This window comes from Loxodonta africana, chromosome 7, assembly GCF_030014295.1.
Source record: "Loxodonta africana isolate mLoxAfr1 chromosome 7, mLoxAfr1.hap2, whole genome shotgun sequence".
NCBI lineage: Eukaryota > Metazoa > Chordata > Mammalia > Proboscidea > Elephantidae > Loxodonta > Loxodonta africana.
Window position 1 is genome coordinate 13,338,688 of NC_087348.1, and position 17,520 is coordinate 13,356,207.

A 17,520-nucleotide genomic window follows, 5' to 3' on the forward strand; every position below is an offset into this window, starting at 1 on the left:
GCAGCCCATAGTATATTCAATATTCTTCACCAACACCATAGTTCAAATGCATCAATTCTTCTTTGGTCTTCCTTATTCATTGCCCAGCTTTCGCATGCATATGAAGTGATTGAAAATACCGAGATTTGGGTGAGGTGCTTGTTAGTCCTCAAAGTGCCATCTTTGCTCTTTAACACTTGAAAGAGGTTTTTTGCAGCAGATTATCCCCATTTTATAGATGAGGAAAGTGAGGCCCAGAAGTGTCAAGTAGTCTAGCCAGGGTCACACAGCTTTGAATGGCAGAACCGCATAAATCTATAGTCTTTCCTTTTTCCAAGGTGAATGAATGATTTCTTTAATAAGAATCATAACAAAGCAGCTTAAAGCTGATTCCTGTGAGGTGGAGGTCAGACATACCTCCATACTCCAACCTTTTTACCAGTCCCGACACCAGCTGCTCCCTTCACGGTACTCTCTACTTCTCTGTTGGGTTCAATAATTGATTGCAATGGCCACATAGAACTCACAGGCCTTACTCATGATTATGGGGCTTATTAGAGAAGTAACAAGTTACAATTCAAGATCAGGATCAACTTGGAGGTAACGGAAGCAACTCAGGAGACAATAGACAGTTCGTCAACCAGGACAGCTTCCAACCAAGATAGCTCTTGGCTTCTTCTTAGCCTCTGCCGCTGGTCCCCGCTCAGGCAAGTGTTAAAACTCTTTTGGTTCCATTACCCGAAGGCGCTCAGCTCTGTCACTCTGTGGGTCAGCAAGCCCACTGCAGTTGCCTTGCTCCGTGGGCCAGGAAGCCACCGCAGCTGTCTCACGCTGGTCTCCTGGTTCTTGCCACTCTTGCCATCTTGCACCATCTCGTGCCCTCATGCTGTCTCCAGTGTCACAGCCCTCTCTGTCTCCTGGGTCTAGGAGGTTCTCAGTGTAGGGACTCCTGGTCCAAAGGATGCACTCTGCTCCAGGTTCTTTTTCGCAATGGTCCTCTTAAGCCTAGCAGGATGAAAAAACTAGCCAATCTCCTAGGTAAGCCACAGTCACCTAGTTTGCATCCTTGCAAGGGTTTTACATACCTTATTTGCATAGTAACTGTCCAATCCGTTTGTAAGATTGTGGCCTAGCAAATCATCTTCGCAGAACTACAAACCCAGGGCTAGAAAGGCCATATATAAAGAAAAACCCCTTGCCCTGTCCAAGGACTCTGGATCCCCTAGACAAAGTGACTGAGGCCCAGAGGCAGGGTGTCGATAATGCAGGCAGGAAGGAAAAAAACCACCCAAGGCCCCCAATCCTCTGGCGTATCAGTTTCTGCAACTATATGCCATAAGATATATCCAGTGTATCTGAGGGGCCACCTAGCTCCACCATTCTGGAACAATGCTGTGTAATGCCTGCTGAGAGTAAAAGAGATTGGGATTTGTATTGCTTTAAGGCGCAGGCTGTAAGCTCTCAGGTGGGAGCCAGCACTGGGTCTTCTCCTGAATCCCACTACAGTTTATAAAAGGCTGGGAACCAACCAAGTGTTCTACCCCCTGTTTTCTTATCAGTTTCCTGGGCTCTTAGCTCCAGGGCCCGTAGCTCCCTGCATCAGTTCCTTCCCCATCTGTCACCTGAGAGGTGTCTTCTTTCCAATTCTGAAAACCTCTGTGATTCTAGATGCTTCATAAAGACCTGTTGAGTTGCATCGATGAGGAATTCTGGCTGTACCTGGACCAGGAGCCTGTTTGAGTGCTCAGTGCTGGGGCAACCTGTCTTGTTTGTTCTTTTCTAGGGCAATGGGAGGCAGGAGGAGGAGAGGGCCTGGAGTCCCTGTATTTCTGGCCTACTGGCTTGGCTTCCTGGGGTTTGCCAGGCTCAAAAGGGGAGTGTGGATCACTCCTCGGTGTGTGGAACAGAATGATCTTTGATCTGGGGGTTTCTGGCCACTGAGGAACTATGAGCTAGAACCTACAGATGCCTTTTCTCCTTCCATTTTTAATTAGAACATTCAACCCAAGGAAATCTGTTCTCCACCGGAATAGTCTTCATGGAGGTTTGCTTGGGGAATTTCCTTATCTGTTTCTCAACCGGAAAAGCTGTGGGTGGAGGTGAATATATGTGTGAGGATGCATGTGCTTGAGAGAGAGAGAGAGAGAGAGAGAGACTCCATGTGAGTTCAAGGGGATGGGGTCTGTGGGTGTGTGTGCTGCGGGAGAGTTGAGATGAGGTTTGTCCCTAGGGGTCCTGGCTGCCTGCAGCGCTGTGGGAAGGCAGAGGTGTGGCTGGACGTGCGCTGTGCAGTATAAAGTCAGTGACGTGGATTTCTTGGGGGTGGGAGCAGGACCCTTTGACTCTGGAAAGCCTGATGCCCTGAGAACACACCTGAGAAGGGAATTCGCCATGGAGGGGAGGGCAGGATGCTGCCTAAGGGATTTTGCCCTCCTGCCCACACCTCCCGTGCGGGGGCAGGAGACCTATACTGTGTGAAGCTTGGAGTCCGTGACTCTTTGAGTAGGAGGTGTGTTTGTGTGCCTGCAGGGGTGGGGAATACGTGATTATATGTGTTGGTGTGTGCAGAGAGCTTTCTGACCCTGAAAACCGCCAACGTTTCAGATCCAAGCCTTTAACATCCTTGGCAGAAGGGTCCCTTCTCCTTCCCCTCAGAATTCTGTAGAGGAAAGAACGGAGATTCTCCTGATCGGTGCTGTTGTGAGCGGCAGAGGGGCCAAGAGGCCCCCAGAGTTGGAAGGGCAAGGAGGGATTTCCTTCCTACCCGCTGAAGGGTTGAGGTCAAGAAAAGATGGGGGTGGGGCGGTGGAGAAGTGGGTGCGAGAGAGGTATGAGCAGAGGCTAAAAGGGCTGAAGTGGGGAGAGTCACTAGGATTAGTCCCCCGCCCAGGGCAGAGAACCTAGAGTTTTTGGCTCTAGCTGTGTGCGAGCTCCGGGAACGGCCAAAGGGTGGCGGATCCAAACTCCGCGCTGGCAAATATTCCACTCCTGATCTTCCCATATACCAACCCGCCTTCCCCGGCCAGCCGCCTTGTCGAGTCCGGAGCTGACGCCCTCGAGGCGCCATCAAGCGGAAAACCCGGCATGGATCTCCACGCCATTTGGATCGGAGTCAAAGGGCACCTCGGAGGAGGTGGCTGGCTCGGCGGTCCTGCCCCGTGCCGGGCTGCCGCCATCAGGGGCGCACAGGCCGGGCTGGTCGCGCGGCACGCCCGGACCCGCAGGCTAGAGAAGCCCAGGATTGGGCTCTGCTGTGCTCCCCGCGGGGGCTGCAGGCAGGCGCGGCGCGGGGCGGTGGCGGTGCCCTCGGGGCGGCTCCCGGCGGCGGCGGCGGGCGCGGGCTGCAGTGCGCGGCGCGGCCAGTAGTGGGCAGCAGGGGGCCCGGGCGGCGCCGGCGGGGCCCGGGGCGCGCTCACACACGCGCTCACACACACACACATACACACGGCCTCGTACACACTCACACACGCTCCGGCGCGCACACGCGGCGCGCAGGCCGGAGGGAGGCGGCTCGGCGCGGCTCAGCGGCGGCGGCGTGCTCGGCGGGCGGGCGGCCCCCGCTCCCCGGCTCTGCGCTCGGTGCAGCCGCGCGGCCCCCGCCCTCGGACCCGCCCCCGGGGGTCGCCCGGCCCCATGCCCTGCAGCGGCGGCAGAGCAGCGTGCGGCCGCGGGAGGCTCTGAGGAGCCCGGAGGGAGCCGGACACAAGGGACCATGTACCGGGACCTGGAGGCGGCCAGCCCAGGTAAGCGCGGCCCCGCTCCTGGGGCGCCCCGCACCGGCGGGCAGGACGGCGGCAGCGCGGGGCGCCGGCTCGAAGCCAGCCCCGGACTGCTGCCCGCGGAGCCGCACGGACTCCCGCTAGGATCCTCCCAGCCCGAGGGGCGCGGGTTGGAGCGGCCACAGCTCGGACCCGGACCCCCGCAGTCCGGGCACTGCCAGGCTGGATGCCTGGTGCCGGCTTCGCAGTGTCCCCGCAAGGACCTCCCCCCCACCCCCAGCGGCCCAAGGACAACGTGGGTGGTGGAGCGAGGAGCCGGTGCCCTCGGAGGCGTCCCCAGTTCCTCAGCACTAGTGCCCAGGGGGTGCCGGCGAGGGGGGGACTCCAGGGCGAGAATCCCAGGCAGCTTTGGGACAAAGGTTGTGGGCACCGGGGAGCGGAGTGGCATCGGCGGTGCCAACTATGACTTGAGAGGATGCCAGGGGACAAGTGGGGATCTTGTGCAGCAGCTGGCAAGGGGGTCGGGGCGGGGGGGGATCTGCAGGAGCGTGGAAAGGGGCGGCAAGGGTACCTGAAGGGAAAAAGAGCAGAGGGTGGTGAGAATGGGGGTGGCAGGGGAATGTGCTCATAGGCTCGGGGAAGGGGGAAGCAAAGAACCCCAAACTCACTCCAGCCCTGTGAGGGGAAGGGGGGAGGGGCTGTGCTCCCCTGCGTTTCTCCCAGCCAGGGGAGTGGCCTGGGAGCCCACGTCTGCTTGGCATCCTTGCGGCCAAGGAATCTAGCCTCCTTCCTTGGAAAATTGCTCTGCCATTTCCTCCCTGGCTCTCGACGCCTCCTCACCCTATGCCCACCTGTAGGCAGGTCCACTGCAGCTCCCGCCCAGGCTAAGTCCCAGCTTCCACCTAGGGTGCCCCACCCCAGGCCCAGCACCTTCAGCTGGCCAGCTCTGGCAACAGGGTCTGTGTCTCTGGGCTTCCCTCTGACGCTGAAAGAGTGACACTCCAACCTGAGGACTTGCTCCCAGATGAAGAGCCTAGGGGCTCACTGCTGTGGATCTCCTGGGGGTGGGATGCTGGGGGAGAGGATAGCACCCAAAACCCTCCCCAGAAGGGACCTGGAGCCCCTCAAGCTGTTGAGGGCAAGTCCAGTGGGTGCTGGCTTTGCCCGCACTTGCCCCAGCCCCACATCAGCTCTCTTCCCTCTAGGGGCGGCCTCTGCCTGCCCCTGCCTCCTTCAGGGTCTACTCTCACCCCATCGTTCAGCCATGATTGAGAACAACCTACCAGCTCCAGGATTTGCACTCCCTCTGTACTTGGGCATAAGGGTGAAAGAGACTCAGCCTCTATGAATGTCTTCTAAGTGAGGGCTGAAGGCACAGTGCCTTTGGAGACCCATCCCCTCGTCTGCCTGGACCCTGGTCATCTACCCTGACACCTTCCCCCCGAAAGGCCACCAGCTCCCAGCACTTGGACCACTCTCAGGAGCTAATAACTTAGTTCAGAGGCCAGATCTGGGGTATAAGGAAAGAAGGGAGGATGCAGTGAGGACACTCCCCTCCTCTTGCCTTGCCAGGCTGGCAGCCTCCCCATTCCTGTTAGGTCAGTTGCCTGGGGCCCTGCTCTTGTCCCCTCTCCCTCCTTTCTCTTCCCTCCCATGCCTGGACACATGACATCACCACCCCTCCAAGCACCTCTGCCCTCTCCACGGAGGCCAACTTAATGTGCTAAGTATCTTCTGGCCAAAGGGCCTGGGAGTCACTGCTGCCCTGGTGTGTGGCAGCCCCTAGACTTTTCCCTCTTCTGCTCTTGGAATTGGCCTCCCTGCCTGTCGGGGGTGGGGGGCTGTCCTGCTCATTCAAGCTGCAATACAGGGTCCACCAGTGCCCAGGGCAGGGGCAGCTCTGACTGGGGAAGGGGCTGGCCTGAGGCTTACTTTTCTCTGGTGTGGGCACCTGACTGGGTAAGGTCAGAAATAGATTGGAGAAGGTGTCTGCTTTTGATCCTAGTCCTCTGGCAGCCTCTGAGGGATCAGAGACCTCTGTCTGGCGTCTGTGCCCCTGGCATCCCACCCATCTCCTACGATCCCATCAGCTCCAGGCTAGACCTTTCCTCCTCTCAGCTCACCCCAGGTCCCCATGTCCCCTCCTTGCCACCATAGCTCTGTGTCCGCCATTTTTGCACCTCACCTCCCCTTCAGCTGGCACCAGGTGGGAGTGAAATATGCAAATTAGTTCCTGTGTTAGGCCAGTCCCTTCTCTCTCCCCTGGTTCTTTGACTTCCTAACCCCCTCATCCCACTCCTAGGAACACCTGTGGCCCAATCCCTTCTTTTTTATCTCCTGCTCCCTCACACCCCAGGCTGGTTCCCAGGGGTCTCCAAGTTACTCCCTCCCTCATCCCACTCACTCTGCAGATCCCCACAGGGCACAGCCTGATGCCAAGAGCTACCCAATAGGTGATAGGTGTGACTCCCTCCCCCACTCGGGCTCCTGGCCCCCCAGCACTTCACTCCCTGATCTATTATGGATGAAGCAAGGAACTGTGGGAAAAAAACAGAGCCCAATGAAGAATGCAAGCCAGCCCCCCTCCCACACACACTATGGGCTCCTGCTCCAAACTCTGCCAGCCTCCACCAACCATGCCTGCAGCCTCCCCTTGCCCCCTCCTGTAGACACACTGACCTGTCCCTGCCCTCAGCCTTCCCCCTCTGGTCATCCCCCAGCTGGCCTGTCCAGGCCTCCAGTTCCCTTGGCCAACCTGTCCCGGGCCAGGCAGGGCCTCAGCAGGCCTGCAGGGGTCAGCGTTGCAGTGGGCAGGCAGGAGGGAGGAGGGAGAGGTGACCTTGCGGTGAGCTGGTAAGAAGGCCAGCAGGGGACAGGCTGGGGAGGTACAGCAGAGCTGGGGGAGGTCAGGTCCTGGTGGCAGCCTCCCTGTCTCCCAGCCCCTTGGGAGCCTCCTCCCTGGGGTCATAGGGCTTGGAGCCTCCATCTGTCCCACCTGTCAGTGGACTCTGTCCCCTATAGCAGCTTGGCCAGGCAGGTTGTTCCCTCGGTGTGTGGGGGCAGAAGGACTTGTGTCCAAAATCAGGAATGGGCATTGGGGGTTTCCACTCTCAAGGCAGAAAAGTCCACGAGATGGTCCAGGCCAGACCTCCCCCACTGGGCACAAGTCAGGGGCAGAGCTGGCGGGCTGTGTGTGGGCCAGGAGTTAGGGGTATGGCTGAATAGGCAGATCAGGGGTGTGCCGTGATGGCCACCAGGGTTAGAAACCAGGGCATTGACTTGGCTTGATCATTTCATTTCACTGACACCCCGTGCCTGCCCTGCACAGGGCCAGGCCCCCCTCACCTGCATCCAGGGCTTGGGTCAGAGCCTGGGACTGAAGAGCAAATGACCTGCCAACAGGCCATGGCAGGGAGAAGCACCTGGAACTGAGCAGGTCTGAAATGCAGGTCAGGAGGGGGTGGGGTTGTTCGGGGAAGCTTCGGCCCAGGTAGCGCACACCCCCAAGCTGTGGTGTCACCGTGGAGACAGGCTCCTCTTGGCCCCAGTTTGTGGTATTCAGTGGCCTTGTGGAAAGGGCTCAAGGATTGGGTCAGCGGGGGGGAAGTGGGCAGGGAGATAGCTCCAAAGCCCCGCTTCACTGGAGGGAAGGGGCCAGAGCAGGGTAGAATGGGGTAGAGTCATACAAGCCAGGTGAGGGCCAGGTGAGGGGACAGCTTAGAGGGCAGGAGAACAGGTGGGTGTCAGGTGAGCGAGAGACAGGCCTTGACTGATAGATAGGCCCTGCCGCTGGGTGACCCCAGGCTCCAGCCTAAGAGGCATTGAGGTCAAAAAAGACCTCAATGAATGGGGGGATGTCCCCTCTCACCCTCCAGCTCTGCTCTTACAGGATGTAGTGAGGGTAAGGAAAGAGGGAGAGGAGGGGTGGGTGGTTCTCCTCCACTCCCACCCCCTCCCTCCCTGTACCCTCACTCCCACCCACCTCCTATTCTCTCAGGGACTTTGAATCCTTATTGAATCTGATGGACCGTTTTCAGTATCTGCTTCCCCCAGGGGAGTGAGGCTGGGAACAGCAGGGAGAGAAGCTGGTGAGGGGGGATCCTAGGGGGCGGGAGGCCCAGACCTGTCTGGAGGCAGAGTCTGCACCCCAGAGGCACCGAGGCATCCCAGGTGGGCATGGATCCCGAGTGGAGCTGGCCCCCTGCTTCCTGGGCAATGCCCAGCAGGTGGCACATTCAGCTGGTGAGGTCAGCCTTCTCCGTCAGGGCGGTCACTGGCCTGGCCAGGTGCCGGAGCCAGCCTGTGCCAGGCCCAGCCCGGGTGCCCGCCTGCCTTGCCAGGGAACCCCAGCCGGTGGTGCCAGGTGAGTTGTGCCAGTTTCATGACATGGAGGTCCCTGGCCTTCCAGGTGATAGGGGCAGCCCCGCTGGGCCCCATCCAACTTCTGTCTGGAGGGCAGGGCTCTGGTCTCACCCAGTGAATTCCCCAAGGGTTGGAACCAAGTTGGCAGACAGCTTGGGACCTGTGGAAGGGGCTGGATGCCGCCCAGAGCCTGCGCCTGGAATTCTGAGCCCAGTTGGTGGGAAGGCGGCTGGTGCCTTGAGCCTGCTCTGGGTTGGGGGAGGGGGGCTCCATAGTTTCCACCAGGAAGGGCCTCTTGGGAGAGGTGTGTCGGGAGCTGACTTGTATGGTGAGCTGGAATGCTTGGGGATGGTTATATTCATGTGATTGAGACTGAGTGTGGGGTTGCAGCCCGGTGCCTGGGGAGGGTGGGGCTGCAGGGGGAAGCGCTGGGCTTTGGTGTGGGTGTGTGTGCACCTACGTGAGCCTGCGGGGCGGGGAGGGCTCCAGGCTCCGGCGGCAGCTGGACGGGCCGTAATAGCTGCGCTCATCGGAGTGCCGCGCCCGTTGTAAACAGCGGCTAATGAGTATATTTGTAGTGAGGTGCATCCAGGTGCCTGGGGAGCTGTGACGGCAAGTGCTGGGGGAGGGTGCCTCCCCAGGCCTTGTCCCTAGCCGGGTAGGGCCTGTGCCCTCCAGGGTCCCTGGCTGCCCCCTGCCCCGCCTTCCCACCTGCCGCCTCTTACTCCTCCTTCAGCTGGGAGCCTGGGCTCACCTGGCAGTGCTGCCATCATGGCTGTGGACGCAGATCTGGCCATTTGCATGAGAGTGTGTGCGTGCTTGTGGGCCTGTGTGCCTGCCTGGGCTTGTCTGTGTGTTCGTGACTGTCTGGTTCTACGTATGTGCATACCCACCCCTCCCCCAGAGGCCTAAGAGGAAGATAGCGACTCTGACAGCGACAAACCCAAGGATGCTGGTGGAATCGGTACGTGCTGCCGGCCCCGTTCCTTCACTGCCCTTCCCGGAGTGCAGGGGGTGGGGGACTTCAGGGGCTGGCTGAGGAAGAAAGGGGGTGACCTTGTTCTGCCCACTAGGGAAGACAGGAGGGAGAGGTCTGAGCCCGGGCTCAGTGGGCTCCCATAGTTGCTGCTTGCGTCAGAGAAAGGGGAGAACTTGGGGCCTAAGGGGGCCCCTAGCCCTCTGGTTCTAGAACCCCCAAGAGCCTCAGGAAGGAGAGGAGAGGTGCCAAGGGGTTGGTCCTAGTAGGCGGGGGTTGGGTAGTGCTGGTGGTGGAGTGTCGTAGAGCCCCCAAGAGCCAGGGTAGGGCAACATGAGGCGTGGGAGACCGAAGGGGCGCCTGCATAAGGCCCCACACAGGGGGAATGGAGGAGAGAGCTGTGTGGCTAATGTGCCCAATTAAATTACTTCAAACCCTGCCGAGGCAGCTGCTCCCACCAGGGCCCTGGGTACAGATTGGATCCGTCTCATTACCACAGGGTGGTGTCAGCGGGGCCAGAGAGCCATGGCCAGCACATGGCAGGCCCTTGCCGCTCTGCCCGGCCAGGTCCCAGTCGGGCATTGGTTCACTGCAGGGTCCCTCAGGTTCCCCTGATCCTCTGGGCCCAGATATTGGGGCTCCCTGCATACCTCCTTGCCTTCCTGAGCCCCAGTCCCTAGCAGGCCAAGATCCCCTCTGAGCCCTCACTTTTTTTCTCTGTGCTTTGTAGGGCGTCCAGCCTAGGGACTTCCCCTGGTAATAACAATAACAACAATATTAGCAAGATGCCATTTGTGGAGCGCTCAGGATGTGCTAAGCACTTTACATATGTGCAAGGAATGGCTTGCTCAAGCCAGGGCTCAGGGTCAAACAGCTGTCCATTTCAATGCTGGCAGAGACAGTTGCTGCAGTGTCCCTGGAGCAAGTGACTCCTCTACCCTGGCCTCAGTTTCCTGCTCTGTGAAATGGGGATAATGGTGGTTGAGACAGTGAGGTGAGATAACGTGGGAAAAGTACTTAGCATTGAGCCCAGCACATAGTAAACACTCAGCCAACGGCAGCTGTCATCAACATTCCCCTGCTCAGAATGATTGATGTGTGGGATGAGGGTTCCGGAAGCTGAGAAGGACATGCCTGCCTCAGCCTGGGTAGGGGAGGAGCTGGGGAGGGCTTCACCGAGGCAGTGTGGGTTAATTACCATCAGGATATCAACAGTATGTTGAGGGCTCACTGTGTGCCAGGCACTGTCCTTGGCAAGTGATGCATTAGTTCATCCATCCTCACCATCACCTGGGAAGTGGGTGTGAAAGGTTAGAAGTCGGTTTTGGAATCCAGCCACACCACGAGACCCAAGAGCATCAGCCTTAGCTCCAGCGGTCTTGAAGGAAGACTAAAAGAACTTGCATGTGAACAGGCAGAGGTGAGGCCTTGCATGTGGAGGGACAGCCCATGTGAAGGTCTCAGGCTTTGGGAGGTCTTGGCCAATTCAGGAGTGGGGAGTGCCTGAACGGGACTGGAAGGTAGGCCTTCTCAGGAAAGTAGCAGGGGCCCTGGTGGCACAAACAGGTAAGTGCTTGTCTGCTAACCCAAAGGCTGGCGACTCAAACCTACCCAGTAACTTCATAGGCGAAAGACCTGGTGATCTGTTTCGGTCAAGATTACACCAGGAAGACCCGATGGGGCAGCTCTACTCTGTTGCATAGGGCCACTAGAAGGCATGGGGTCACTATGAGTCGAAATCAACTTGACAGCACTTAACGACAACAACAGTAGAGGCTGAAGCTTGGGAAGGAAGGTTGGTATGAAGGGCCTGGCACTGAGATAGAAAAACGGTTTTTTGTGGGTTTGGGGGCTTTTTTGGTTGCTTGTTTGTTTTTAAATGAAGGCAGCGGAAAGTCCTAGATGGCTTTCAAGCAGCTCTTTACAAAGAGCTTCACATCTGGCAGTGTGAAGGGTAGGATGCCTGGAGGAAGGCAGGTTCTGGAGCCAGAGTTCCAGCCATTAACATACCTGTCCCCACTTCTGCCCAGCCCCTTCTCAGTCTCTCACCTGTACAGGGCTGATTCAAAGCACCTGCGCTGGGAGGGCTGTGGTCCAGCTGGACTGGGCCCTGCCCTGGAGAGCTCATGGTGTGTAATGGGCAGCCAAAGGCACAGTCTGGTGCCGATGGGCTTGGATGAGCACCCTGAGGGGCCTTACCTAGGTGGCTGGCTACCAGGAGGCCTCCCAGAAAGGAATGGAGAGCCAGGGTGCCCAGGACAGAGATGGACAGGCCCAGGGCCCAGTGGACACAGCAAAAGTGCTTCCGAAGATTGCCTGTACACCCTACCCCCCACCGTGGGCATCAGGGCTGGGCCCTGGGGAAGCCACACGACTCACACTCCAGCTGCCAGGCCTGAGCTCCAGAGCCCCACCAGAGCCAACCTGTCTCCAAGGCAACTAGGCGGGCCGCCCCCCTCCCTGTGCCCACAGCCCCTGGCACAGGGGCCCGTTCACAGCAGGGCTTGGTACGTCTTCCCACTTCCTGCAGGGGTCGTCCCAGGGCAACGCCCTCACACCGAGGCATCGGCTGCACACATGCGTGCTGGCATTTGGTCCATGTGCACACATGATGTATATGCGTGTCCTGCAATGGAGTGGGGTGGGCTACATCACCCTATCCAGGGGAGGCTGGGGGTCTGTCTCCCTGGGATGGGGGCAGCAAGCACCAAAGAACCCAATGAAGGAATGAACTGTAGGCCCCTGCCTTGGGGATTGTGGTAAGAAGCCCACGCAGAGAAAGGACAGAGAGAAAGAATTGCTGGTCAGGGAAAGATTCTCCCAGCAGTGCCGGGTGGGTCTGCAAACTGCCTTGTTCTTTACGTTCATCACCTCAGTTAATGGTTACAGCGACCCTGCCAGCGAGATAGTATTATCACTGTCATACAGATGAGGAAACTGAGGCTCAGAGAGATGGAGCAGGGATGAGATTTCAAGTTGGCCTGACTCCAGAGCCTCAGCCTTAACCCCTGGACTATACTGCCTGATGCCTGTTGAATCCTGGGAGGATCCCAGCCATCCTGCCTCTCAGCCTATGACTCGGGAGGAAGGGCTGGGAGTGGGTATTGGCTGCAGAGGTGGTCTCACATGGTGTCCTTAGTGCCTCCCTTCATCTCGGGGTGTCCCCTAAAGGTTTTATTCTCAGTTCCCTGGAGTGAAGCCTTCTCTCCCCACTCCCGGCTTCCTCTCTGCCAGCAAGGCAGAGGGGATCTTCTCACTCAAGGGGAGGATCCAGGAGAAAGAAGGAGAGGAACCCCTCACTCCCTACTTGGCACCTTCCAGTGCTGGAGAAGCCTGATGAATTGGCTATGTGTGCCCCCTCCCAACCCCGTTCCTCCCTCTCCAGCCCCCGCCTGGTTGGGGAGGTGCGAAGGGAGCGATTTCACAGCCTGTCAGCTGAGGCCTAAAAATACCCAGAACTCTGAGATGCTTGGGCAGGGGGAGGAGAGAGCAGGGACCAGGGATGGGGCGGTGGGAGCGGGGAGTGGAGTGAGAACTCCACCAGAGGGACCCTGCTTGGGGTGGATGGGCAGACCCTCCGTCCTCAGGTTCCCTGTCTGGCCCTATGCCTGGGTCTCTGGGGTCTTGAGAGTTCAGCTCAGGCACTCACACCTAAGGGAAGGCTCATCCTCAGATGTGACCTGTGGACCCCAGGCCCACCAGAGCCTCTGGCTGATACATCTTCCCCCTCCCCATCCCTGGGGTTGGCTGGCATCTTTAGGCTGTGGGAGCCAGGCTGGGCCTGTGCCTGCTTCCTTCCTGGAGAGGGGAGGTGCCCGCTTCTGCTGAGGGAGAGGTGTGAGGAAGGCAGTGTGGATGGGGGTGCTGGCAGGTGCGCAATGTGACGTGCGAGCCACCCAGGCACTCCAGGGGGTAGAGGAAAAGGGGTGTGGTGGCCCACGTCACTGCTGCGTGGCTGTGCGCTGCAGCATGGCACATGGCCCCCACGAGTCAACCAGGGCCCAGAGGGGGACACGTGTGTGTGCGCCCGCACAGTCTTCCTGCAGCTGACCTGCTCTTGGTGCCAGGATGCTTGTGGAAATGTGTGACTGAATGTGGCTATTCCAGGTAGAAGTTGGGGGAAGCTCAGGAGTGGGTGTGGAAGCATGAGCAAGCACATGTCTTTTCATGCAGACCGCAGCTGTGTGCATGCTTGAAGTGTGATTGGGCAGGGGCACAAGGGCAGACCTCTCTGGGACACCACACAGGGGCTGAGAGGTTTCTTAGGGAATCAGTGCACAGTGGCAGTTAACAGCGTGTGTTCTGGACCGAAAGTTGTTAGCTGCCGTCAAGTCCACCCCCAACTCGTGATAACCCCATGCATAGTGGAATAGAGTGCTCCCTGGTCTTACACGATCTCCTTGATCAGTTGTGGATCAGACCGTTGTGATCTGTAGGGTTTTCGTTGGCTAATTTTTGGAAGTAGGCTGCCAGGCCTTTCTTCTTAGTCTGTCTTAGTCTGGAAGCGCCACTGGAACTAGAGGTAATGGGGTTCAAAATCCCAGATCTGCCATATACTAATTAGCTGTGTGACCCTGAGAAAGTTACTTAATCTTTCAGTGCCTTATCTGTGAAGTGGCTTTTGGGAGGATTCAATGAGTTAATATATGTAAACCACCTAGAACCATGCTTGGCACAGAGCCTAGGTAATGTGTGTAAACTGTCTAGAAGGCTACCTGGCACAAAGCTAGCACCATGTATGCATTAGCTCTTATTCTCTGGCCCCACCCTTTAGTAGTACAGTTGGGAGCATGAAGGCCTAGAGAAAGCAAGAGACCTACCCAAAGTTTTGCAGTGACTTAGTGACAAAGTCGGACTAGAGATCAGTTTCCAGTGCCTTGGAACAGGGCTTGTTCCAAGACTAGGACCTCATGATACTGCCCCTCTTTGGGCCAGAAGAAGCCCCCACAACACAGGACTGCAACCCCATTGCTGTCTGAGGCCCAGATTCTGCCAGGATTGGGCTGGGATCTTGAGCATCCCAAGATAATGCCCAGAATGAAGGGGCCCTCAGGGTAGCGGCCTTAAAGTGGTCAATTGCTGAGTAAGGACCATGCTACTGGCTAGCTGTGTGGACTCGGCCAACTCATTCAGCCCTCCTGAGTCTCAATTTTCCCTATAATGGGATATCTGTAATACGTACTTTATAGGGTTATCATGGGGATTAAATGAGAGCCTGCACAATAATGTCTGCAGTGGTCTGGTACACAGCACCCAGTAAGTGCTTAATAATGTTCGCTGCAATTATAACCCATGCAGAACCCTCCCACCCAGTGCTCCATAAATGCTTCCTTTGCTTCTTCTAGCCTCTAGCCACCCTTGCTCCGTTGCACCTGCCACCCCACACGGCACAGGGCTCAAGCTGACCAGAGTCTGATTTGCTGCAACCAAGACCTGACTTTGTCTTCTTTGGCTCTTTGCTCAGGAGGGAGCAGGACCCTCCATCTGGATTTTTCCCCTGAGCCCTCTGCATCTGGGCCCATCACCTACTTACTCTGTGACCTTGGACAAGCACCGTTCCCACTCTGGGCCTTGATTTTCCCTCTGTAAAGTGGAGAGGCTGGACCACACAGTCCCAGAGCCTGCTGGTCCTGTTGTTCTATGACCCAGGAGGATCCCTAGCACACCAGAGTGGGTGGCAGACCAACAGGGAGGAAGGTCAGTAGGCCACCCCAGGTGAATAGAGCATCTGGGGCCTGAACCGGCTGTTGGCCTGCCGTCATGCCCGCCTGCACCTGTGGCTGTGTAGGAGGGTGTGCAGGCCCAGATGGCTGGGCACCGACATTGGGGGAGGCTCAAGGGCAATGATGTAGAGAGAGCCCTTCTCGGGCCCTGGGAGCTGCCACTCCAGCCGTCCTCTCTGCTCTCCTCCTCCCCCCTGGGATTTTCCTACAGCAGTTCCTCCTTCCTTCCTGTCCTTCCTCTCTCCTTCTTGAAGTCTCCCAGCATCTCCCTCTCTCTGCCTCTTTCACTTCGGTACCCTGGACCATTTTCTGGGGCATGCCTACTCCCTTCCTCACCTGCTGCAGGGGGCAGATCTCTCCTTTGTCTCTCTGGTTCCTGAGATTCCTCTCTTCTTTCTTCTTCCCTCAACATATCCCTGTTTCTCTGGATCATTCTGGCTCAATCTACTGCTCCAGAGCCTAGGTCTCTCTCTTACTCTGCATGGGCATGTCTAGGCTCCTTCCAGCTTCTTGTCCCCTGGGTCTCTCCCACTTCAGAGTCGCTCCCTCCTCAGCCTCCCACCTCCTTTCCTCCAGCTCCTTGGAGCTCTTTGTTTCTCCTCTAGCTCACCTGCCCTCAAAAGTTTCTTGCCCTCTTCCAACAATGGGGCCCTGACTCAGTTTCTATATAGTTGGTGCTGCTACCCAGGACCTCAACAGCCCCCACCCCTGTGAGTTGAGAAAGGGGGTCAGTCCAGGGCCCGGGGGCTGGCAGCCGTGCCTCCTAATTAGCAGGAGGTAATTGCCTGGAAAAAATTTTAATTTAGAATGAGACTCTGAGCTTCCGAGTTCGAGCTGAGCTAGCTGACGGACCCTGGGGAACAGGAAGGGGAGAGTGGTCCAGGTCAGACCCTTGGGAGGGCCCTCAGAAGATGAAGGCCCCTTGGACCCCTTGCCCACCTCACCCGCAGGACCCCAGTTTTGGGAAGGTGGAGAGTGAGAGCACTGAGCTGGGAGTCCCACCATCATCATCTGAGTCCTGGCTTCACTACCCACTGTGTGACTCCGGGCAAGCCACTTACTCCTTTGAGTCTTAGTTTTCTGTTTTGTAAAATCAGAAGAGGGCCATCCCTGTCTGCCTCACCCCTCAGTATCTTGAGAGTTGATTCAGATGGTGTCTATGAAAGCACCTTGCAGGCTGCAAGGTACTGCGGGAGTGTTACTGTCTCCCTCCATGCACCTGTCAACTGTAAAGGGAGGATGGCAGAGGGCTAGAGTGGCCTCGGAAATGTCAAGGGGGCAGTGAGGTCTCCAGGATGTTGAAGGATTGGGAGGTGGATCCACCAGAGCTGCACGATTAAGAGCAGACAGAGGTGGTTTCTCCCACCCATCTCAGCACTCACCAGCTGTGCCATCCTGAGAGGTCATCTCACCTCTCTGAAGCCCACTTTCCTCATCTGTAGGACAATTGAACATGATTCTTCCTCCCCAGGAGCATTGTATGGCTAAATGACATAATGTTTGCAGAACTCTGAGCAGTGCTTGGCATACAGTGAATACTCAATAAATGATCTGAGCTATATTTACTGTAAGCAAAGGCTGTAATCTTTACTCCTTGCCTGATCCACAGAGGCCGCGATTTTGGGTGTTGTCTTCAGGTGGTTTTATTTGTTTTGTTTCTTGTTTTTGGAAGGAAGGGGAGTTTCTACACCCACACACTGGGTCCGTGAGGCTGATATTAAGCAATTCCTAGAAACACCAGTCAGAGCTGCTTCTCAAGAAGCCCCCACCTGTGGGGTAGGGGACAGGCATGGACTGTACTTCTGGCCCTCTCTCCCGACCACTACCCCCAGCCCTGCTTTTTCCTCAGGAGAGGTTGTGGGCAAGGTTTTTGTTTGGGTGGGTGTGGAGTAGTACAGGCCTTTGTGTTCATGTTGGTGGCACTGACCCTGCCATGGGAGGAAACATTGATGTTTGTTTAAACAGGTCCACCCTGCCCACCTTGGAGGAGGAAGCAGGAAGTTTCACCTGACCTAGCTATGGCCAGTCGAGTTGAGCCCATGTGGTGACTTGTGCAACTCGGTGCCCCACGGAGGCCAGGGCACAGCTGTTGGTCTACAGCCTGGAGCATGGGGGTGTTGGGCAGCACTGCAGCTCAGAGTGCCAGATTGCCCCAGGAGGGGTGAGGGGGTGGCAGGGGCTGGACCGTCTGCTGCTGTTTCCCTGCCCACCAGGTGCCACCATTGGGGACCATCTCCCATTCCTCTCACAGGGGACCTTCTGTGTTGCCCAGGAGGGAGGATGGCAGGCTTCTCTGTGGGAATGAGGTGTGGCATTTATATTAGCAGAGTGACTCATTTTTTGGGCTTAGGCTACTGCCTGGGGTCTGTAGCAGCTGAAGACTTGATCCGAGGAAAGCGGGCTTTTGAGATAGGCTGGTCACTGCCACAGCTTCAGCTGGGGGCTGATCAAGAAGGAATTGGCAGGAGAAAGTGAGACCGCTATGCTGTAGTTCTGAAAATGTACCTTTGCTTGGATCCCGCTCACCAGGAGCAATGCAGAGCATGGCTTGGAGGAGGGCACAGCCCAGGCAATGAGTTCTGCTTCAGCACCAGGGACAGAGGCGCTGCCGACCCTAGTGCCAGCTTCAGCACCATGGACAGAGCCCAGGGCAGCCTGAGTTACTCTGTCCTAATACTTGTACTTGTGGTGCAAAAGAGAACCCCAGAAAATGGCAGAACAGCACCTAGGAAAGGGTCTCTCAGACACCCTATATTCTAAC

At 57.3% G+C, this 17,520-nt stretch overlaps 1 protein-coding gene across 2 annotated transcripts in view; it reads left to right on the forward strand.

The window, feature by feature from the left end:
• The first annotated feature begins 3,645 nt into the window (after positions 1-3,645).
• Positions 3,646-17,520, forward strand: part of SYT7 (synaptotagmin 7) — a 64,035-nt gene continuing 50,160 nt past the window's right edge. For both annotated transcript variants that reach the window (XM_064287956.1, XM_064287957.1), the window contains exon 1: positions 3,646-3,722. In XM_064287956.1, coding sequence (XP_064144026.1) covers positions 3,692-3,722 — 31 coding nt within the window. In that variant the 5' untranslated portion in view covers positions 3,646-3,691. The remainder of the gene's footprint in view (positions 3,723-17,520) is intronic.